The 24,576-nt window shown below is 39.6% G+C and overlaps 1 protein-coding gene across 10 annotated transcripts in view; it reads left to right on the forward strand.

Annotated features, from left to right (window-relative positions):
- The window catches only part of eif4g3a (eukaryotic translation initiation factor 4 gamma, 3a), a 65,783-nt gene that overhangs the window by 20,388 nt on the left and 20,819 nt on the right, over positions 1–24,576 (forward strand). For 4 of the 10 annotated variants that reach the window (XM_040005701.1, XM_040005709.1, XM_040005776.1 and 1 more), the window contains 12 exons: positions 814–906; positions 3,715–3,747; positions 9,044–9,064; positions 11,721–11,900; positions 13,445–13,556; positions 13,741–13,901; positions 16,349–16,474; positions 17,708–17,951; positions 18,513–19,280; positions 20,085–20,173; positions 22,366–22,654; positions 22,889–23,013. In XM_040005701.1, coding sequence (XP_039861635.1) covers positions 814–906; positions 3,715–3,747; positions 9,044–9,064; positions 11,721–11,900; positions 13,445–13,556; positions 13,741–13,901; positions 16,349–16,474; positions 17,708–17,951; positions 18,513–19,280; positions 20,085–20,173; positions 22,366–22,654; positions 22,889–23,013 — 2,241 coding nt within the window. The remainder of the gene's footprint in view (positions 1–813; positions 907–3,714; positions 3,748–9,043; positions 9,065–11,720; positions 11,901–13,444; positions 13,557–13,740; positions 13,902–16,348; positions 16,475–17,707; positions 17,952–18,512; positions 19,281–20,084; positions 20,174–22,365; positions 22,655–22,888; positions 23,014–24,576) is intronic. The other 6 variants (XM_040005755.1, XM_040005727.1, XM_040005737.1 and 3 more) reach the window with 6 other exon arrangements.

Consider the following 24,576-nt stretch of genomic DNA (forward strand, 5'->3'; position numbering starts at 1 on the left):
AAGGACGCTTTCTTCTCTGTCTGTAACTACAGTAAAATCCTAACCTGTTTGATGGAGATTGGGTGAGGCTATGACAGAATTTACAAGGGCAAAGCAGAAATAAATCAGAGTTGAGCATTATGAGAAGATTCACACGCTTGTCGCTTTTTAGTTAGGTACTGCATCCAGGTGCTTCCTCTTTTCATTTTGAAAAACACCTAGATGTATACAGGTAACTTTGTGAAAGGTCGGTCTATTAATCACAAAGACATAAACAACATCAGTGACACTGCTGCTGCCTTGCTGCTTTCACTTTAAAGCATGTTGACTCTGTGACTGAGCTTCTCTGGAAGAATGTGACAATGCTTGCAAGGAATCCAGTTCTTCCTTTTTACCGTGGTAAACTAATGGCCCACTGCCTCACCCTAAAGCAGCTCTAGTCACTCACCAGCCTTTCTATAAATAGTTTTGTCAGCCAACACAAACTTAAATTATCACCATCGCACCAGCAGCACGATGAAGAAGAGTACGCAGATCTGCTTAAACCCACCTCTGCTTAGCTCCACTGCACACTAGATGAAAAATAAAGGAACACAGGATTTGCAGTCCTTGGGGGTACCAATTATCTTTGCACAGTACATAAACCCTGATTGAAAACACTTTCTCCCAGCTACACCCAAAATTATTTAGTGCTGTGTTTTAGTGTGTTGTCTATAGTTTAGGTCCTTTGCAGTGCACATTCTCTTAAATGACTAGGGACTGATTGCTGCACATTTTTTTGCTCAGTATACATTAAGCCTTCTTTTTTTCTGTTTCTATTTCTTCTTTTTACAGTCTCCATACAACCCTGGGCAAAATGCTGGCTCCGCACCTTTAGTGTACTCTCCCCAGACGCAGCCAATGAATGCACAGCCACAGAGTCGCCCGGTGAGTGCCACTCTGGTGCTGGATTTACAGCACACCTGCCTCCAAGAACCCAAACAGTTTTGTGTTTTAGTGGAACTCTGTTTGATAGCTTTACGAAGAAAATCCACGCAAGTTGATGATTGATCTTAGCTTGATTGTGGCACTGAGGTACCTCGATACAGGCTATATTTATTTAATAAGGTCTCCCTCATCGTCTCCATAGAGGCTGTTTATGGGCTTGTTGTTGGTGGTAACATATTGGAAATGAGTCCCTTTTGGTGTATTTTTTTTCTGCCTTTCATCTGCATTTAGTACTTTATACAGCTACTGAGAGTGAGAAATAGTAGGAAATTAACTTTTAGCTACAGGAAAGAGAATTCAGATCAGTCCTGGGATCAGTATTTTTTTATCATGTTTTGAATAATCAGAATTCAGATGTTGCAGTTAGTGAGAGTAAGTAAGAGCTGTTCAGGTGTTGTCAGGTGTGTCATCATGTTAAATTCAGGCTTTTCAATACAATTCTTGTGCAGAATAAAGGAATGTAAATTACACCAAAGTGGCAAATCTTTATCTAAGCTTTACTCACTTTCTAAGGGAAGCTTAAAGTGGACCTGTTGCGCTCATTTCTAGTTCCGTTTATTTTATTCTTTGACTTTCCTACAATGGCTTTGCATAAAAACGATTACTTGACTTGTACTGGGTCCCATAGTTCTGACTGAAATGAATGATTTCACCTCCTTTCCCTTTAAAGTCCACCTCCTTTTAAGCTAAATTTCATCTGATTGGCTGCCTCTCACAAACAGAAGATTTAAAAAGCATATGGGTTCTGTTTTTCTCTCATAGGGATTACTTATGGATATGCTTACCTCATTAACAACTATGACATGTTTAATGTGAACATCCAACACTGTAAGAATATATACACAAACTCCAATTCTAAAAAAGTTGGAATTTATTTACATTTAAAACAGAGCACAATGATTTGCAAATCTCAACACCCATATTTGATTTACAAAAGAAAATAGAAATCATATCAAATGTTTAAACTGAGATTTTAAGAGTTTGATGACAAATTTTAGCAGCAACGCATTTCAAATAACTTGGCTAAAAAAGCAAGTGGTACATAAAAGAAACCGCTAGAACTAAAGCGGAAAACTGTTTGCAATCAGAAATCAAAATTTGAATCTTTTTTTGGAAAACATTGACGCTACATCCATCAGATTAAAGAGAAGGACCATCTGGCTTGTTATGAGTGCTCAGTTTTAAAGTCTACATCTCAGATGATTTGGGAATGCATTAGTGCCTATAGAATTTGAAGCTCGCACATTTGGAAAAGCATCAGAGAAATATCTGCTGTCATCTAGATGATGTCCTTTTCAGCAAAGCCCTTGCATTTTTCAGCAAGACAATGCTCAAGGCTTTGTAGTAGAAGAGTCTGATTGCTGAACTGCCCTCCATGCAGTCTAGACCTTTAAATAACTGAAAACATTTAGAGCATCATGAAATGAAAAAATAAGACAAAGAAGACCCAGAACTGTTGAGCAGCTAGACTCTGTAGAGTAGGGTGACATTGTCCTGTCAAAACTCTAGCAACTACTGTCCTCAGTTTCCAGACGTTTACAGGTGGTTGTAAAAACAAGTCCCAACATTTTTGAGACGTGTTGCTGCCATCAAATTCAAAATAAGCTAAAATTTGCTTGTTAAAAGTTCAATTTTCCCACCTTAAACATATGATATGTTTTCTGTATTGTATTGTGAATAAAATACAGGTTTATGTGGTTTGCAAGTCGGGATGGGACATGATATGAATTTAGCTTTGTGGTCAAATGTTTGAGCATGTTGGAGGTATTTCCCCCCTTTGTTGTGATCAAAGCTCTGCTTGTGTTGCAAGTGAGCCTCGCGTCCTTTTTTTTTTTTTTTTTTTTTTTTGAGCGCTTCTCTTGATGCCACCTTGGATACTTTCCAAACCAAAATATGGAGCGTGTACATGACGTCGTAATGCAAATGCATCAGACGTCAGTGGAACAGATAACCAGGATCGTTAGGCAGGCAGATGAACAATTCCAAGGAACTGAACTTCTAGATTGCAATCTCTATTTGCAAGTAACTGCAATTTTCTTTTTATTTTAGAAATCGTTCCAACTTTTTTTGAATTGGGGGAAAAAAACAGAAAACCATCATAGGTCCACTTTAAGCTTGATTTTAGTTACCAAGCAGGTTTTTTTTTTTTTTTGGTTTTGCTGGTGGTGTTGCTTCTCTTTGCCTGAAATGTTCAGTGTAGTTGAAAGAAAACCTTTAAAGCGGGAATGATCTTTAAAAAAAAAAAATCTTACCACAAAAAGCCTAGAAGAAAATATTTCAGTATAATATTGTCTCATTTACTTTGTTTGTAAGTCTTTCTGTATCAGAAGAGCATAGCTAACAGGAAATAAGTCAGTGTCCAGTAAGCCTTGTTTTAAATTCTGCCACTTAAGCCACTTTATTTCACTGCAGTATGCCTTATACGATCAAATGTATTTTTTCTGCATTTGACATTTACTCACAGTGTCTTCGCTGGCCTTAAAATCTGTTATATTCAATGTGGTAGTTACAAGTAACAATTGCAAGCTATTATTTGCAAATGCATGCTGTGACTGAGAACTAGTGTTGAATCATGTGCCATGTGTCTCTAAAGCTTTGTAGCTCTGTGGTTTTGTGTTGTACTTCCAAGCGTCGGCTTCCATTGCTCATCTTATACTGTATCTGTGTCTCTCTTATGCTCTCTCTTCTCCCCGCTTTGCCATCACTGCTTCAATCTCCTTGCTGGACCTCTCCTCCCTCCCCCACCAGTTTGCTACGGGCCCTCGACCAACCCACCATCAGGTAATTTACCCCTGCTGTACGCCCCTCCTGCTCCCTCTCTTGCATCATCATCATCAAAGCAGTTTGCTGGGCCCTGTTGGCAATGGCCTGTTTGTGGGGCGTCTGCTGTTCCTTAGGAGAAAAATAGTCTCAGATTTAAAAGCCTTCAAGAATCTTGGAAACAGTTAAAGAGGGTTTAATTGTCATGGGATGTTTCCGTGCTGCTAGTTAATCAAGATATCCAGTCAGGTGCACCGAGCTGTTTCCTGATTCTTTTTTTTTAACTATTCATGTTTATTTTTATGTTGAGGGTGAAATTAGTTCCTTCCAGTAACTGTTATTTGGCCTTTATCAGCTTTTAATTTATTGATGCCTTTGGGTTCTAAGTGGAAAAAGTAGGGTGTTTTGCACAAGATTTTGCAAGAAACCTTGACATTTCATGCTTTTTAAATTATATAAATTGGTTAATTTATTCAGTTTCGTATTTTCTCAAACACACATAGTCTAGAGAAGAGTACAGACCAACCACTGTTATTCATTATATTGACAGTTTTGAAAGCGATTCTGTCTGCATATTAATTTTTGTTTTACCTTATGCTTTAAATTAGGAATTGTGTTTAGCCACTTTGTTTTAGCACCTTCAATTTAAAATAGAAATATTGGACACTGCATTCAAATTTACAATTTAGGTTGATATCAATACAGAAAGGACTGTGTGGTAGATGATGACCTTTTAAATCAGTTATTAAAGTTTAGGTGTTTAAAAGTAATCAGAGTGAAACTCATCAAGTCAGACAAAATTCTCATACTTAACGGTTTGCGGCAAATGCTTTTCAGTCAACGACTGCTTGAAGTCTCGGGCATAAAGTCGTCATCAGACGCTTTGTGTCTGAGAACACAGACTGCTTTTGTATACCTCTGCATTCATCTGGTTGCTTCCATCAGCAGTGAAATCATCAATAAATGCCAGTGTGAGAGCGCTGTTAGCAGCCATATATAACCACGTTGGCAAGCTTTGGTTTATAAGTTCTACATTTTCCTCTTTTCATAACTTTGATGGAGATGTTTTGTTGGTTCATACAATTTTATCATAGAGCTGCTGTTATCCTTCTTGGCTTACTTGGGGAAACCAAACAGCCACTCTATAAACCCATGGCACAACATGGAAGAGCCATCTCGATAGGAAAAGGCTCAGCAATTTTAGAAGAGAACTGAATAGAATAGAGACAGAGAAGGCTGATTGGTTGAAAGAGGAGTGAAAGAAGCTGTCTACTGTGAAAAACCATCCTTGAACAGAGGAGGTGGCTTACCACACCAACTGTCTGCCACCTACAATGCAGTTTTGCCTTAACGCCCACTCATGTCTTGCATCAGGTGATCACAATATGTCACGTGACAGGGTGAGGCAAGGTCTGACAGTGGTTTCACCTGAAACCTCTGCTGGTAATGATCAATACTAGGTCAATGACCCTCTTAAGGGGCAACTCCCACTAGGGTTTAAATACCTGGGACTCTCCACCATTTGGTTTTAGAACTGAAGAAGCTTCTGGGATGAGAGGTGAAACATCTTCAAGAAACTTAACAAAGTCTAGTTGCTTTCTTTCCAAGCTCCTTAGATAACCAAGCAACAATAAGTGGTAGTAAAACTGGAAATGGAGAATGTTGGTCTTCAGGGTAAAAGTTCTGAGTCAAAACATTCCAGAGAGCTCAGCTTTGACTTTGAAAGCAAACGTTCTCAGTTTTACGCTTTACTGTAGTAGGCGAGTCTTTGCAGACAAGTCAGGGTCTTCCACGCAAACCATGCTCAGCTGCAGCAGTCTGCCAGCAACCAAAGCATCCGCAAGGGGGGTTTCAGTACAGCACTGTATACCTCTTTGTAACCAGTTTCACCAGCAACCATTCAGCAATTGGTCAGGAAATATACATTTTTCCATAGTGACCTGTGGTGGCCAGATGATTGGGTGTGGGCCCGTGTGACTGCGGCCTAAGCCAAGTGTCTCTTTTGAATCATTTCATTTGACACTTTGAGTATCCATTATTTTATTTCTAATTGAATGGGAGACAATTTTTTTAGTTTTTATAGTTTGGATTGAGTACACATTATGTTTAAAGTATTCACTCTTCCACTCAAGTGCCCTTAAACAGCAGTTGTACGACTTTTAGTGTTATTAGTGAAATTGAATGGGCCTACTTTTTAAAATTAATTTGTTAATCAAACAGGTAATCCGAGGTGCATGTCAATTCTTGCTCTTCTTTGGAGCAGACATCAATCTGGCACCAAATTACTAATTTCATAGTAGAGAATTATTGTGATAATCTTTACCTTAGTTTTAAGGCATTTCTCCAGTTTTGTTAATGCAAACAGGACAATTATGATATTCCACCTAAGCTCTTGGATAGAATATATTTCCTAAAAACAGAAATGGGAACATTACATGCTCATATGGCTAAATCTGTCATATTTTTGGAATTCGTTCCCACTATAAATACCAAGATATTGCTTTTTTAACTTCTTTTTCAGTGTTAAGACAAGGTAGTGGTCAGGTAGGCTGCAGTCAAGAAAAGAGCCTAGAAAAATTGTGTGTGGATTGGCCCCATCTTCCTGTGGTGATAGCTGATACCTGTGTAAATAACACTGTGGATCCTGTTAGACTGTAGACACTGTGTAAACCAAAGTCAATAGGAGGCATGTTGATGTGTTCATGTCTTGCAGTTTGGGATTTATGATGGTGTTTGTGTATTACCTTGTGGATGCTAAGAGTCTTAGACATGTCTGGGTCCTGACATTCAATCCATGTGGCCTGCTGTTATCTTTGTGTTTGTTGATTCACACCACTATGATTCATGCAGCTGCCCGTTTATGAGGTTGATGTGTTATTCACACCCACTGGTCCACAAGATGTGCCCCCTGTCACTTGCTGTGTAACATCCTCACCTTCTGGTTGCTTCAGTGTAGACAAATTTTATATAGTCTATTAATAGGATGGTATCAAAGTGGAACCGGCGTGTTTACTGGCACAAACACAGACGCACGCACACATAAACAAGTGCATGCTCTGGCTGTCACAAATTGGTGCTGAAATTTCTTGTGCCACCACGGAAGTGGAATCGGAAAGAAGAAGGAGACAAACAGTGGCCTTTTATACCAACAGAGAAAACAGCTATTGTTTTAGTGAAACACACTCAATGCACTGTAAAGTGAGCATAGAGATCCAAACATTTATTTGGTCAGAAGATAAGTCTGTCTACAAGTAAGCATGATTTTTACTTGCTGTTATGATTTTCAGCACAACTTCTGTCTGTATGTGTGAGAACTAAAAGAGCAGAGTTATTGGAGATTAGTTACCACTAAAGTAAACATTTGTTTGCTTGAGAGTTTCTCACTGTAAATGACTCTGTAAACCTGAATTTTCAAAAATCAAAGGTTTTATTTGTATTATTTATTTATTAGATTTGAGCTGTGAAGCACGTTGATCTCATAGCAAGAAGGTCCTGAGTTTAAATCCATTGGCTCCTGGGAGCTTTCTGTGTGGACCTTTGAGTTTTTATGTTCTCCCTGTGCCTGCATGGGTTCTCTTACACTCCAGATTTAATTTGATAATTTCAGTTTAGTTTTTATTAGTATGAGTTTGTTTAAAATTCATTAGTTTTAGTTATATTTTTTTTAAAATCATCATACAAGGGTTTTTTCTCAGGGACAAGATTTAGGAAAATCAGAAAAGATAATACGACATAATGACAGCACTTTGAAAGCAGTTGACTCGCTGTCATGCAGATATCTTAAATCTCATTAAACATGCACCAAAGTCTCCTCAGGCTGGTTGTGTTGATAAATTTGACCAAACCAAATCCAAAAGATGAAAATTAAGGACATTTCCTCTATATTTTTTAATTTAGTTCGTTTTCTAAGTTTGAAAAAATGTTTCAGTTTTTTCAGTTAACTCAAATATTTTGTCATAGACTAAAAACTAAAGTTAGGTAAGTTTAAATAACCCAGTGACCCTAAATGGTATAAAGATACTCACTTTCAGCATTTTCTTTTGAGTTTGAGGAGTTGGTTTTAGCAATATGTTAAAAATAGAAGTATCACAGTAAAGTAGTTCTGTTAAGAGAGAGACGCAGTACTCCTGAAGTAAAGTCTGTGGGAGAATTCTCCAGAGGGACAGCAGTGGCGAGAAACGCTATTATTAGAAGGACTTTGTTAGCAAGGTGAATCTATTGAATGTACGAATGCATTCTCCAGACACAGATACCTGCTAATTAGTGCTAAATAGCACAATTACTGATACAAACCATATTGGAAAAAAATGCCAAACAAACTGGTCAAAAATATGTATTAGGGGACTAATTCGAGTGGCTGCTACTTAACTATGTGGTAGCTGCATTGAAGCAAAAAATTTAAACCATGAAGTTAATGAAATGCAAAAAAAAAAAAAATTATTAATGGCTAGAAGAAAAGAACATTGTCATACACATCATGTGCTTTATGTTTATTTCTTTGCAAACTAAATGAATTAAGGAATGGTAGGAAATGGACCAAACCACTGCGAGGCAAATCATCTGCAAGGATGAGTACATTTTTTAACTGTGAAACATGTGTTGTTTTGCATCTATAATTAACACCAGAACTGTTATAATTATCGTTGCCATTGTTTAACATGTACAAAAGTGATTAGTGATTTGAATTAGCTGAGGTGAAGCCTGCTGTTTTTGGTAGTTTTGCTTTGTTTTCGTATTTCATCCCAGGAGGTTGTTGCCTGGGTTTCACCTAAACTCTGGTGGCAATTCTAGTAACATATGAAGGTCAGGGGACTGAAATGAAGCCCATCTGCTCCATAATATAGACATGTGTCTGAAACTCATCGTTCATGCAGCCCGTAACACTCCCTCCTCTTGCTGAGCCAGTGATTCAGGTGACAGTGAGATCCCTCTGGTGCAGAGAAGTCCCACTTCATTGTCACGAGGGTTTAATCATCCCAATTGGCAAAGAAACCCTTTCTAAAAATGCATGTTTAAATAATAGTTATGTGCATGTTACATTGGGTGCCACATGGCAACAAGTGAAATATCGATCTGACATTTTGACTGTGACTTTTGAGTCTTTCCTGCTCTACTGCCCAATTATTACCCATCACATTTTCTGAGATTATTTTATATATATTAGTTATATATATTGCCAAAGCGATTCCGAACCAGGTACTGTGTCATTTAGATAGAAGTAATGGGACAGCTTTCTGTTGATGTGTGTGGCCACTTAAATCTCACCAGTATGGTCTCCTATTGGCTTTTCTCTTTTTTCCTGCTTTCAATACCCAAGGGAGGATTCAGGCCCATCCAGGTAATTTACCTCTTTGTCTAAAGTCTCTGCAGACCTGCATGGCATGACGAGGATCATGCTCAAATAATCCCATCCCTCCTGACTTTTTACCCTATACACCCCTTCATCTTCACTGCAGTGTACTCTTAGTACGGTGGACTTTCATCATCATTTTTTCCCCTATGTCCTGTCTTTTATCCCGTGGAGGATCATTAGTGGAATTTTCAGTTTATAATTTTTTAGTTTTCTCCCCATTCATTACTCATCCTTTATCACCTTGCACAGTTAAATGAACAGCATGCACAATTAGAGAGAAACTGTATATTCCCTCCCAAGTATTTGTTCTTTTAGATAATTTTTTGTCCTTTGTGAAAAGAAATGTGTTTGCTGCCTTGGAAATATGTTTTATGTTATATAGGTGACTAATTTATGTATATATGGTTACAGTCTTGTTGGGGGAGTTGTTTTAGTGATTGTTTTAAGCCTGTTTTTAAGTGACAAAGCTCCTTTGTGTTAATAATGTTCTGAATTTTTTTGTCTCTGTCTCGTTCTCTTGCTTTGCCAGCAGAGACTGATAATGACTTTTCCGGTAATTTCCCAGATTTTCACAGAGCTATTTACAATAAAGCCATTGAAGTTGATTTATTATGTTAAAGGTGATTTCCCTCCTGGATATTTTTAGACTGTTTTACAGCATTGTTTATTCTGCTCTCCATTCTGTTCTTCACTGAGGCACTCTGTGACTGTGGTTGGGTATTCCCAGCTTGAGTCCCGCTTATTTGGATGTCGGTCACAGCTGTTGGTGGTGGTCTTTCTTCAGGCCCAGCACACAAAGTTTCAGCATATTAAATTCATTGGGCTAATCAAATACAGACCCTCTCTGATGTTTAACTTTTAAGTGATTGTGACATGTATTTGAAAAGCCACTGTAGCTGGAGTGACTGTGAGTATTGTATGTTTTTGTTTTGTTTTTCTGTTCTCTTTGACACACCAGAAAAGGCCATATTTCTGCATGACGAGCAGGTCAGTGGCCTGTGTCGCACATTCTGTACAGCTGCGAGATTGGCCAAAACAAAAACCATAGTTAAGGGCTCTTAAAAGTCTGAGCTTTTACTTTTTTCTAGTTGTACATTCCAGGTAAAAAAAACTGGAAACTTTTGCTTTCCCTTAAAGTTTTTAGGGCCTTCTCCAGGAAACCATAACCAGGTCTATCTCCGGTCTTGTGATTTCTGGCAGGAGGATCGCAGCAAGAGTGAAAGTGAAGTTTTACTCGACAGTATTGAGACCTGCTATGATGTATGGTTTGGAGATGGTGGCGCTGCCACCAAGTCCACAGAGGTTTTTGGATGTAGTGGGTTGATGAGATAGAAGAGGATGCAAGGTTTGGGGTGGGATGGAGGCAGATGATATACTGTGGAAACCTGTAATATGAGCAGTCAAAAGAGGAACAGTTTTATCTCTCGCCTCCAGGTTGCTTATCCAGCTATACCGTGATCTTACTAATATTCATACCACAGAAAATCTCCATCTGTGTATAAATCCCAAATAAAACTGTGATTAAAAAAGGCAACAAGGGACGGATAATATATCCGGAAGTTTGACTCAAAACAATGTATTAACACACCAATGTTTATAGTAAATAGTTTAATCTATCCCATTCATCTTGGTAGCAAATGGCAACAGGATATATTATTGACAGGAGAAACATCATGACTGCTTGATGGATTTAAACAGGTTCCATCATTCCCAAACAGGAAAATCACCAGAATTGTGATAAAATCATATTTTAACCCTGATTGTGTTACATTCATGAATGGAAGTGGTGTAAAGACAGTAGCATACACAACAGAACTGAAATAAAGCACAGAGAAAACAATCTTTATTTCTTTTAATGCATCTGTGCCTTGATTAGTTTTTTCACTCTGAATTGCTAGAACAAAATTTTGTAATGAGAAAGATATGACAGCAGTCTCTTGACTCAATTCTGATCTGAGTCAAGAGATCTGACCTAAACTAAATGATCCACCACCTCAATCGTGACCATGTCGGACACTTTAACAATAGAAACATTGTGAAGCTGCCCGGGATCACGACAGCAATGTACACATGAGGTTTGACCGAGTCGGATGATTGCAGTTCTGTGCTGTGGGCATTTTTTTTTTTTTTACTCAAATGTCATCTCTGTTTGAATGACTTAATCGTGCTTTTAAGGCTGCTGGTTAGATGTTTGTGGCAGGATGAAACATTAAGGACTTGAGTGTGTAAAGTGAGCTAAATTTAGACTGGTGCCACTATGTAAATATTCATCTGATTCATCACATTTCTTGCCAGCTAAAATATATAATCCAAACTTCAGAGAGATGTTTAGTAAATAATTCAAGGAAGAGATTATTGGTTATTTTTGGAGGAAAAGTGACATAAAAGTGTTTTTGACTTTCAGAGTGGGTCTAATGAAACAGTCTGAACTGTCTGCAGCATTGCTTTCAGGGAAAGTTGTGGTCACTGGCCTTTTTTAAGCTGCTGATAAAAACCAAATCTGGAGTAAAGGTCTAAAAGTCTACTTGCTTGTAGTTTAGAAAAAGCATGACAGACTGCTGAAATGAGACTTTGTATCTGGGGTAGTATTCAATGTCTTCTGCTGTTTCTCTCTCTATTTTTTCTGCCTTGTTATCTTCAGTTTTTTCAGAGGACTCAAATGCAGCCTGCAAGGCCCACCATCCCGACGAACACGCCCTCGATACGGCCTGGCTCACAAGCTCCCACGGCAGCCGTCTACCCCACTAATCAACCAATAATGATGACCATGGCACCCATGCCTTTCCCTTCCCCCCAGGCTGCACAGTACTACATCCCACAGGTAAAGAAGTCACCATTATAGGTACAATTAAGACTACTAAAATAGTTGCTCTATCTATTTATCAATACCATTCTTCAACTCTGATTGGGCCTTACATTTATTTTTACTTTTCAGCAAAAACATGTATCGGAAAGTTTCCACCAAGAGTATTAAAATCAACTTTTCTGTGTTATTTTAATTTGAAGCTCCGATAAGAATTCAAATGATATATACTATGTAAATTAGAGCACTTCAGAGGTGGTGTTAAAATGTTTTTACCTTTGGAAACAGCTAGGCTAGTTGTTTTTCTGCTGTTTCCATTCTTTGTGCCAACCTCATCCAGTTATATGGTGGCTGTATATTTAATTATTCAAACTTAAAGTGTCAGGAAAACATTTTAGATAGCACCCAGCAATAAAAATGAATGGTCATATTTAAGATTAAAGTTTTTGATTACATTAACAATTGCTTTAAGTGGCTCTAGTGTGCTTTTTGTTATTTTCTGTCATATATATTTACACTGTCATGTACCAAGAAATTGAGCTGTGCTAGTCTGTAGTGGTTAAGAAAGAGATCTCTCGAATAGAAGTGACCTCCTCTCAAGTGTATGTGGTCTCTTCCACAGAGTAGGGCAGTTACTCCTTTGCATTGAAAGCAGCTGCTTAAGTTGTTTTCAGGGCGTTTTTCTGACACATCCATGCGGGAGAAGATCTTTGAGCTGACCGAGAGCACACGAGATAGAATGTATTTGTCAGCTAGTTTGGGAATGCCTTTGTATCCACCTGAAGGCATCTCTGGTTAGACTGCTGCCCCCATGACACAGAGTCAGAAGTGTAAAACTCAATGGATGGTTATACTATAACAGTAGTGGGTGCTTATATAAAAAGTACCCAAAGTTTCAAATAACAAGTTCGGTGAATGCAAATTTTCAGGTATGAGAGCCAAAAGCCCAAGCTTCAAACTGTTCCAAAAAGTTCTGGCTTAAAATAGAGAAGCCCCTCCCACCTGCTGTTGAAATCTTCTGTTTGCAAATGGCAGCCAATGAGAAAAGAAGTGGGCCAAAAGTAATCCGAAAGGGAGGGAAAATAGTTTATTTCAGACAGAGAATGAACAAGGGGATTACTACACGCTCTAGTGTAACATAAATGAGAATTATTTATGAACTGTGCAGTTTAATTCATGCAGAATTATTCCACTAGCATCTAAGAGTAAAACCACATGCTAGGTCTTTATGTCTTTAGCAGAGTATCAGCTATACTCATAGCTCCACATTAGATGTATAAAGTTTGCGCACCAGCAGCAGCATTGCCCTTTGTGTTATGCACAAATATTTTGCGTGTCCTCTGAACAACCCTTAAAGATTCCTAAAAGATCATAATAAACTGGTCTAGACAGAATTCAGTGGATTATTCAAAGGATCATCAAAAGGACCATTAAAACCCATAAAAACTCCCACAAATGCTAAAAATAAAAAAAAAGAAAAAGGACCCAAAAAATAAAAGACTAAACCGGTCAGTAGATGTCTTGTTTTCATTGGTTGTCTCTCTCTTTTGTCCTCTATACAGTACCGCCCCAGTACACCCTACGTGGGACCTCCTCAACAGTATTCTGTACAGCCCCCAGGGTCTGGCACCTTCTATCCTGGACCAGGTCCAGGGGAGTACCCAGCCCCATATCGTGAGTCACTAATGCAACACATACACATGCAGTGGTAGTCCTGTGCCCATAAAATCTCAGTTAATGACAGAGTAGCACAAACACTCACTAACTCTCTTGTGTGCCTACAGTGCTGTGACTGTAAGGTTTAACTAAGATGTCCTTTCTTCTGTTCTTGTTTGTCTTTTCTTGCAAATTCATTCAGATCCCCTCAGGTACCACCCACCTGTCTCACCCTCTGTCCCTGCTCCCGTTCCCACAGCTGGTCCACCCTACTTCCCAGGACAGTCTGTTTACCCCCCGTCACCCCCTATCATAGTGCCTACACCACAGCAACCTCCACCAACCAAGCGTGAGAAGAAAACAGTAAGTATCCTATTAATTCTGTAATTTTTTTAAAGGGAAAAGTTGACACAATACTTATTTCTTTTTCTTTTTTTTTGGGACAAATTTCACCTCTAAGTCAGTTCACACAACATAAAAACAAGAATTTCAACGATTTCACAGTGAAAATTATTCCAGCCAAGGCTGAAATTGTTTTTCTTTTTTTTTTTATTCACCTGCATGATTTTCGTTCAAAGCCTTTGAAGAAGATACATTGTCTATCACAAATAAAGAGATGACAGACTACTTCAATAATCTGGCATCATTCAGTGGGCATCCTTTACTTAAATATTAAAGATATTTTGTATAACTTTTACAAAACCTTTGTTAGTAATGACACCTATAACTTTTAAGTAAACTGGAATCAGCGTCCTGTTGCGCACTTTTGTATAGGTGGGCGTTGGCCAAAACACTCTGGTGACAAGGCTGTAGTTTGACTAAACACTGTTTCCTTTAGGTATGCTTACAGTGGCATTTATTTGTCTCTTTGTCAGCTGGATATGCTTCATTTTTTGTCTCTGGGGCTGGAAACTGGTCATTTGTTGACGTTGGCTGGCCCCTAGCTATGACATTAGCTCGCGTTGTATCCTGTAAAGTAGCGGAAGGGAGGCACCCCGAGGATAGAGTGCTGTGAAATCGTATTTGCCCCCTTTCTGATTTCTTAGTTTTTTGCACATGTCACACTTAAAGGTTTCAGATCATCAAGCAAGTTTTAATATTAGACAAAGATAACTAGACTAAATACTTCCTCTTCATAGAATAGAATCAAATAGCCTTTTAATGTCATTTTACATGTACAGTGAAATTGTGGGGACTCACACAAACTGTGCAGGAAATACAAATAGTAAGACAACAGGAACAAATAAAAACAAGAGGAATATACACAAAACAAGAGGAAGCCACACAAAAGAAGTCACACATTAAAGGGACTTTTTAATTTGTGCCTTTTCATGCTGGAGAGTTGCTGTTTTTAAATGATAATTTCATTCATTAAGGGGAAAAACTGTCCAAACCTACCTGGCCCTACATGAAAAACTAATGGTAGATTTGCATACCTTTTTTCCTCTTAATCAATTAAATCATCATTTGCAAATGCAAAGATCACTTGGATTTTCAGGTTGACTCCAGACTGGTCCTAAGCCTGGGTATTTTTTTTATTTTTTATTAAGGAAACACTTCTATCCCTAAGCAAGTAGTTGTGTCCTTTTGGTCTACTGTTCCTACTTAATTGTGTTTTAATTTAAGGTAATTAAGGTAATTCATTCATTCCTATATGTAAAGAAGGTGCGTTTTCTCTTCATGGTGGAAAGTTGGAAAGGAACTCCTCACTGTTTCTTAGGCTATGTTCACACTGCAGGCGAAAGCGCATCAAATCCGATTTTTTTTGACCCTATGCGACCCATACCCGATCATGGTACGACAGTGTGAACAGCACAAATCCGATATTTTCAAATCCGATCTGGGTCACTTTCATATGTGGTACTGAATCGGATACACATCTGATGTTTCAGAAAGCGACTGCTGTTTGAACGGTCATGTCGCATTAAATCCGTCTTTTACGTCACTGACACAAGACAGATGCCAATTATCAGCGCTGGAGAAGCGCCCAATAAGACATCGCAAGCGTTTCCTGGCCATCCCGTGTAGATGTCAGTGAAACTGTTGGGAAGACAACGTTGGAGAAACGTGACCATTTTATTTGTCCTGTATAACCTGCAGATTCTGACAGTAATCTGAAACTATCCTTGAAGCACTGCTCCTCTCTAAAACAGCAATAAGGATAATTATTAGGCCATATGTAAATAACAAAATAACTTTATAACTTAAAGCAAATTGGGAAACGTAAAGTCCGAAACAAGTCTTTATATTAAGGCCATCAGTCAAACAATACTGTTTGGTCTGGGTCTAAACAGAGCGCGTTGTGTGTGACGTCTTCTTTTGCGCATGCGGGCCGCTTTGACGGTTCACACTAGAGTGCGTTTGCTGTCACATTTTATTCGTAGTGTGAACAAGCAGACAAAAAAATTGGATTTGATCAAAAAATCTGAATTGAGCATTAAGACCTGCAGTGTGAACGTAGCCTTAGTTTCCCTCGTCTCTCGTGTGTTTGTGTAGAAGTTCAGTCCACCCAACTTTTGATGGTTGACTTGTCCAGCGAGAATTATGTTGAAAAGTACCAGATATTACCGATATAACAATTTTTCTAGCGTGTACAACATACGTGTATTTGTTGAATTAAAAGCTGGTCATTATATCATCATTTACAGCCAATTTGAGTGTGAGATTCCCTCCAAGTCTGATTCCTTCCTTTCTTAGCTGATAAAATACATCATCTACTGCTGATGCAGGATTGCTGTAAGACTTGAGTGCTTTAGTAAGGTCTGATTTTTTTTTTTTTTTCTTCTTCTTTTGTGCCATTGTCCTCCCAGATCCGTATCCGTGACCCCAATCAGGGTGGCAAGGATATCACAGAGGAGATCATGGCAGGGGGTTCAGGGAGCAGGAATTCAACGCCTCCTGTCGGCCCCCCCTCCTCTACACCAACCCCACCACAGGTATGGCTTACTCTGGAATACCCTCACTCACCTCTCACCTGCAGTAGTTACGTAGAAGTATTTAGAGAGGTGGAAGGTTTCATATTGCTTGGTTGCAGTGTGAGCTCTCTGCTCTAATCTCCTCTCTGCCACTGTGTGTGTCAGACAGGATCAGTTTATTCAGCCATCTTGCCCTATCATAAGAAATTAATGAGGGCTTTCAGCCTAGAATGTTACATGCCTGTTGTATTTTAATCAGGGCCAATATTTAAAAGTAAATCTTTGCACATTCATTATGTTCATTCCCTTGGTTTCTTAGCCTGTTTCTGGGAGCATAAAAGCTCAAAAGCTCACATAAAGATAATAACCAAGTTAGATTATTATCAAATGCCACATACAGTATGTGTAGATATGGAGGTGGTTCATAACTTGTAAATATCACTCTGCATGTGATAGTCTCATAGCAATAAGTAAGTTTGTTGTAATCTTGTTTAACAGCTCTTGTTAATCTTACACCTGCTTTTCTTCCTTTCACTGTTTCTGTTCATTCACTACCTTTTACAGTAGATTGCATATGTAATTTCTTTATACTCCTACTCCTTCCTCAGAATCCACTCAGGTTGCAGATTCTACTAACTCTGTTCAATCTATTCTTGCACAAACAGACAAAATAAAAAATTGAATTTGTTTGGCATCGTGCTTAGATAAATATGGAAATGTGTTGGTACCCATTCCTGATCTTTACATCGCCGACTACTCATACTGCTGCTTTATAAAAAACGAAAAGTAGCCCTTGTTTTATATGGAAAATCTAGTGTTCTAATTCTATTGACACATTTTAATAAATGGTAAAAAGAAAAGCCCAAATGAGACAGATTCCCTGGATTCTGAATTCTGAGAGGGATGTTAGGACTTCTTCCTCCCTGTGTCCTTCTGTGGATGTTAACAGTGTCTTTCCTCTTTTTCTCTGTCTTTTTGTGCCCCCTCCCAATTTCATTTTTAATGCATCTACCCCCTTTTCGCTGTGCTTTAATTCCGCATCGTCCTGATCTTCTCCTCTCCTCCTGCCCTTCCTCTCGCCATCCCTCATTCTCCGTCTTTCTGTTTCTCCTGTCTTGTCTTTCATCTCTCCTCTTATTCTACCTCGTTGGACTCCTTATTTTTGCTTAATTCTGCATTTGGGCTTGTTTATTTGTTTGTGTGCGTGCTTGCCTGCATCTTTGTGCCTCTCTTTCTGGTTTTCTGTGTTGCTAGTTTTTATGGCCGCACCCTCATTATCCTCACATTTTCTACCTCAAATCGCAGCAGCCGAGCAGCAGCCAGACTCCGGAGCAGCAGCAGCAGCAGTCGCAGCCTCAGCCTCCTCCGCAACAGCAAACCCATCCTGGAAGCTACACGTTGGAGTCACCACAACCACCGCAGTCCCAACAGTCTCAACAGCCCCAGCAGCCACAGCAGCCGTTGACAGCTGTGGCTTCAGACACCAAACCAGGGCCAGGTCTGCCCCAAACGCTTCTTTTGTCCTTAAATGTCATCTAAAACTCCCCAACACATAGGGGCCCAATCCTATTACACTACATAATACATACATGCATATGTAACTATAGGTATGTACATATGGTAAAAACATGCCATTAGGTGCTCAAAAAATACTAAAGTAATGTAATTGATGAATCAATGATTTTACTGTTTCATGCATAACAGCAACCAGTGTTTCCCTCTAGCTGTATTTCTTTTGGTGATTTTCAGATATTTTAAAGATCACTTTGACATTGCACATTGAGTGCTTTCACTTTCATTTCACATTCAAATGAGTATTGAATCAACAGTGCCTCCTGCTCTTCCTGTAAATACCTGTAAGATTTGACAAGCTTTCACGGGAATTTCTCTGTTAACAATATCTTGTGCAAATGGTTGAACTTTGGTCGCTCTGGTTTGTTTTTTAATTTATTTATTTGGTAATGTTTTAACACAAAGGCGTGTTAATACATGATTCTGATTGGAAAAACCTTGAGCTTTGCTAACTGCATTCTGAAATCATTTTCCTTCCTCCTCTTAGATGACTTGCCAAAATTGGAGCCAGTTGCCCAGAAGTCTTCCTCACCTGGGCTTGTGCAGCCTGACGCTCCCTTGGAGAGACTGGAGGCCAACACTCCTGCATCTGAGCCCTCTCCTGCTCCCGAGCCCGAGCTTCCCTTCACTGCTTCTCTGGCACGCCCCGTCACTCTCCCAGTTGCAGTCGCCAACACTAGTGAACGTCCCTCAGCCAGGGAGTCCACTACTTCAGCATCTTCTCACAGCGCCTCCTCCTCTGCTGGGGAGAGCAAGCCCTCTTCGGCACCACCTCAGATGCCCAACACAGACAAGCCTCTTTTAGATGCCCCACGAACTTTAGCTGCCTCTCCATCGCTGGCTCCCAAGGCTTTGAACGGCCTTGCAGACTCTGGGACTGAGCTGGACACTCAAGCTCATGAGCCTTCTCTCCAGCCCCAGGCATCTGCTCCTGCTTACAGAGAGCTCTCCTCCTCTCAAACGTTGCCCTCTGATGTGAGGCCAGAGGTGCCCATTGCTGCTACGCTCTCCCCTATGGCACCTGTGGCTGTGGTGCCAGTCACCCTGACCTCAAGCCCCGTCCCAACTCTGCCAGTTATGCTCCCTCCTGGCCTTCCGCCTCTAGTGCAGGCCACAGCGGAGGCTGATGAGCTGAGCAAGTCCTTAGACACTAAAGACCTCATCTCTAGAGGAGGGGCAGAGGCACACGTTGGTGTTACTGACAGCAAAACAGAGTCCCAGCAACAAGCACTCACCAGGAAGAGTCCTATTACGGGTACTGAGTTCGTTTAAGTTCTTGATTGCATGTGGCATTTTAAAAGCGTGCTATAAACTAAGTGGCAGTGACAAGCCAATGAGTGGCTGTTTTATGAGTCCATTACTATTTTATGATGTTATACATAAATAGCTGAATTAAGTGGTCCTGTTGGGCACATCCATAAGGCACGTTTTTGCAGATAATCTCTTTTCAAACACTGTGCTAAAATAGCTGATCCTCAGTAGTCCACAATCAAACAAAACATAACACAGGAAAAGGAAAGGAAGTCAAGTCATGGAAATTAGAGGAAATATTTTTTACATTTTCTTGTTTCTACTTGTTTGGTAGCGAACACGGGCTTTTTATGAAATCTTCATTCATTTTGAGTGGCTGAATAAACTGAGGGTCATGTCTCGGCATTGCACCCACTGAATGTCGACCTTTTATTTTCATTTCTCTCTATGAATTTTGTTTGTTTTAACTGGATCTGGATGCAGACCTTTAGCTGAAATAAGCAAATTTAACCCGTCTCCCTTTAACTCAGTTTTCTTCTGGTTGTCAAAATATTCAAACTGAAGGTTAGAGCCATATTAAGGACAACTCCTCTCATTGAAATCATAGAGACAGTAGTAAAAACTGTCTGAAATGGAGCATTGATTGATAGTTTGATAAAACATAATGGGTTTGTAACTTGAGTAAAAAGATGCTTTTCTTGCCATCATTCTTACTAAATCAAATTTACCTTTTAAATCCCTCATGACTTGCTTGTTTACTGACTGGCTGCAAGTGATCTTAAGTTCCTGCGTTTCTGTTTCCCTGTAGTTAATCAGACTGCTTCTGCAATACCAAAGACCTGGAGAAAACCAAATGAAGGGACCTCTACTGGAGATGCACCTCAAAATATGGATGAGGTAAGAAGTTGGCCTCTTAACTCATAATTCAGGATGAAGAGAGGAAAGAAAACCTAGGTATTGAGCTTGACATCAAATTGTAGATTATTTTTTATTAGCCTCTGGAGAGAAGTGGCTTATAGTCTGTGGACGAATAAACAATCGATAATTTTTTGAGATACTGTGATATCTTTTTTTTTCTCCGAAATAGTTTTTATTTTGTCTTAATTCATTTTGGAGTAGTCCTGCAAAGTGTTACAGGAATGTGAGAGGGAGAGAGGAGGAAAGGCACAATTTGGGCAAAAGTTCAAGTGGAAAATGTTTCCACATGTGTGGTTAGGGAAGCAGACATAAATGACTTTGGGGTGTTGTTATCGTCAGCAAGGAGTTATCCATCATCTCCACTGCTCAGCCAGTCCACTGCATGTAAAACCATCTCCGTTCCACTCTCGTTTCCTTTCTTTTATGGTTTTGCACAGGCTTGTTGCTGTGGCGGAGTTCTAACACCGCCAAATACTGGCCAACAAATAAAGGGCTTTAAATGGCTTATTTTTAGTCTATGCTGAACAGGTTTTGAGCCGTTTTATGCAAAAAAACAAAAAGTCACACAGAGAGGTTTTAAACATAAAACCTTAGGAGTGTAGATAATAAATAAGCCTAAAAAAGTTCATTATGTGTTTCTGTTCTCAGCTCATCTCAGTGCTGGAAGCCAGAAGTTTATATGTAAAAATAGAAGGTTTAGTAACAGACACATTAGTATCGTATACACAAAGCACACTAGGAGACAAACAAATTTCCCACATGTGGGACTAATAAAGATTATCTTATCTTATCTTAAACACAAAGAGTAAAAGAGGGGAAAAAAAAGAGGAAACCCTTTACACTGACTAAAAATTTTGTGGTGTTTCAGAGTGGTGTTTCCCTGCCATGTATAAGTGGTGTTTCAGAAAATATCTCCACACCTTTGGCATTGTTTGATTTGAATTTTTTTTAGGTCTCTGATGAAGGTTATACCCTGTGTGTAGCTGTCTTGTACCATGTCCTAGCATTGTTGTTTTCCCTTCCCCTGCCACCTGCTGGGCTGTGCTCACACTGCACTAAGCTGTCTGAGTACGCTTCAGTTTGTTTCTACATCTAAACTTTTGTCTGGCACCCTTGCTCCTTTTCTTTCATGGCCAAGGTTTTTTAAGAGCACGGTGAGGTTGATTTTAGGCAATTTTTAGAATTGGTGACACACCTTGTTCTAGATTTGTAAACTTTGATGAAGGTAGCTGTTAAAGCATATGAGTCCCATTCTCATGAATAGCAGTCACACTGCATGCATACCTTGGCCAAGTTCAGCTGAACCGCTTAATGTTGTTTGGGTTCTGCATGCAGCAATCACACTAGTGAAATGAGATATATTGTCTGGGTGAAATGTGCTGTTATTCCCTAAGACTGCATAACTAGCCAAAAGAAAGGTGAAGAATACAGCGGGTTGTTTACTAAACAAGCTTTTCCCATACATCAGCCAAAAGTAAAAAGGTTACATCCTTATATAATAACCGATGGGAATTTATATTATAATACAAGTATTATAGTTGAGTTGATGGTAGACTGTATTTGTATTTTAATTGTTCTGCTGTATTACTCAGAGGAAGTTCAGTGTTTCCTGTTGTGCTGTTTATGTGCATAGATGGCGTTTGAGTCTCCACGATGAGGACTGCTAAAAGCACTGGGCTATTCAAATTCTAGTTAAATGACTCTGGGGACAGAGTAAAGGGGAAATAAATGATACCAGCAGGATGTCTTTGAACTCTGTCACCATTTGTTGCAGTCTGTTAAAAGCAGCATGTTGTGCTTCAGTTTTTACATTTTCTTTTTTTTATGAACTATCGTTTTAGTGTGTAATATGTAAGGGACTTCCAGATGTTTATTTTACAGTAAATATGTATTTTTTTGAGGGGGTGGGGGCAGTTAAAACCTGTAAAATAATTTCTGAGAGAGCTGCAGAACAGCGGCTTCTCTCAACAGATTTAATATACTGGTCTATCCTGAAAATAAACAAGTAGACCTTAATTTAATCAGTGAATACCCATTTCAAAGCTAAGCTTTCATGTACAAGTGTGCCCTGCAAGTACGTTATAATTACACCTTAAAAATATATGTTTAAATGTAACCCTAACCCTAATTTGAACACACTTGGACCTTAATGGAATCTTGCCTCCTCATAGGATGAATCTAAGCCAGTAGATCAGCCTGCTGGAGACCAGGCTGTGCAGTCAGCTCCTCTGAGCAGCAGCCCAGCACCCCTACCATCAGCCTTCACCTCTACCCCTGCTCCTGCTTCTGGTAGCAGTCCAGAAGCTGATGGAAAGCCCACTGCTCCAGAGGAAAATGGTGAAGCAGAGTTGGAGCCAATCAGGAACGGAGCAGGCCACACCTCGGAGACGGAGAGCAGCGACAGCGGAGCCACCCCTGGAGACAAGGAGAACTCCACTGGAGCTCCTCCAGACATGGAAGGTGAGAAGGACCTCAGTCTGTGTGAACAGTGTTTTCAAATGACCCAAGGCAAAACTGAAATCCAGGGAGCAAAGGATGGAGTTTTGCATTTACAAATAAAAATATTTGTCTTTATATTTCTATATTTAGAGCTGCCTCTAAATGAAAAGCTCAGCACTTCTGTCTGTTTCTCATATCTGTTTATCCTTTTTTTTTCCCCTTTACTTTCCTCTTCAATCCTGCTTGGCTGTCCAGACCTGACTGAACCAAGTGGGAAACGTCAGTATAACAGAGAGTTTCTGTTGGGCTTCCAGTTCATGCCTGCCTGCATACAGAAGCCTGAAGGGCTCCCACCGATCAGCGATGTGGTGCTGGACAAGGTAAGCTACAGATAGCCCAGCAGTCTTGCAGAATTCATAAAGCTTTAAACAGCCTGACATCTGTGTAGATAAATAGATTGCTGAAAATGTTGTCAGGTTTTTATTTTTTATTTTTGCAGATATGTGGCCTTGACAGGCCCATCTCTGTTATCTTGGGCTAAACCCCTCCTTTATTTTTTCCATTATTGTTATTTATTCCCAGAGCAAGACTTCTTGTTACCAGACTTCAGCTGACATTTAGCTAAAATCCCATATGTATCACCACTCTCTTATCACTTAAATCATTTAGTGACAAAAAAAATAATAGGTTTTGGGCATCTTTGTCTGAGGAGGGGATATTGATGTGTGCGTTATAAAGGTGCTCAGCGAGTCTTCAGGCCTCAGAACAGTAAGAAGCAAACAAAACAAAAGCAGTGTCTCATTTTAGTTGGAGGACTTTGATGGTGCAATTATTAGTATTGTCACTTCACAGTAAGAAGGCTCTTGGTTTGAGCCTCCTTGTTGGTTGGGGCATTGCTGTGTGGCATTTGTGCCTGCATGAAGTCCCTGTGTTGGTTTTTCTTCCGACACAGTCCATAAATATACTTGGTCGATTGGTGTTTCTAAACTCGCATTAAGTGCGTATGTTAGCATGTGGTTGTCTGTGTTAACGCTGTGATGGACAGGTAACTTATCCAGGTCATATCCCCCTGCTTGGATGAGGAGCTAAGAAAATGAGTGGATGGTCTTCTCTCCTCCTAAAGCAGGCTGTAGTGTGGTAACTGGAGGCTCATGGTGGTCCTGAGGTGTATTAAATTTAGCTCTCGCTTTGGCAGTGCTTGAAGCAAGAGCTGTCCTTTTCGCTATCGATGGACTTTCGGGTGATCTGCAACTCTCCTAAACCGTACGAAGGAAATAAATGCAATATGATGTGGTTCTGCTCCCTTCAAAGTCACCAAAGGACTGCAGCAAAAATCCAAAAGACTGGAGTTTAAATAGCTTACACCAGTGAATGACGAGTCTTGATGGTCTCCAGCAGCATGTATTTGAAAATAAGCACAGTTGCACTCACGGCAGGGGCTGGAAGAGGTGTGCTGCTGACCCCTGATCTGAAGGTATTAACAAATGTTCTCCATGATGTAGACTAATTCCAAACAGTCAACTCTATCTCATTGATCTGAAAAATAATTGTGGTTTCAGCTTCTCAAACGTGAAGTTCAAAGCGTTGTGCATTTATTGTCATTTGGGTTTTAGACTGTTGGTCGAGGAAAAAAGAACAGACTTAAAACACAGAAATCACAGCAGGCTCTGGGCATTATTCATAATGCCATTGTTTTTAAAAGATTAAAAAATAATGGTGCTGAAAACAATCATTAATTGTAGCATTAGTTTCAAATCAACCTTTTTTTTGTGAAATGGATGAAAAGGATTTTTTTTAACCACATGTCAACAGGCGACAATAGACGTTGTTTTAGTTTGTTGCTCCGATCCACACATATGTATGGGTGGAGCATATGGCCTGCAGAAATGCTGTTTTGATTAAAATCACATTGCTATTATGTCACACTTGGCAGTGTCAAGAGC

This window comes from Simochromis diagramma, unplaced genomic scaffold (assembly GCF_900408965.1).
Source record: "Simochromis diagramma unplaced genomic scaffold, fSimDia1.1 OVJJ01000320.1, whole genome shotgun sequence".
NCBI classification, from domain to species: Eukaryota; Metazoa; Chordata; class Actinopteri; order Cichliformes; family Cichlidae; genus Simochromis; species Simochromis diagramma.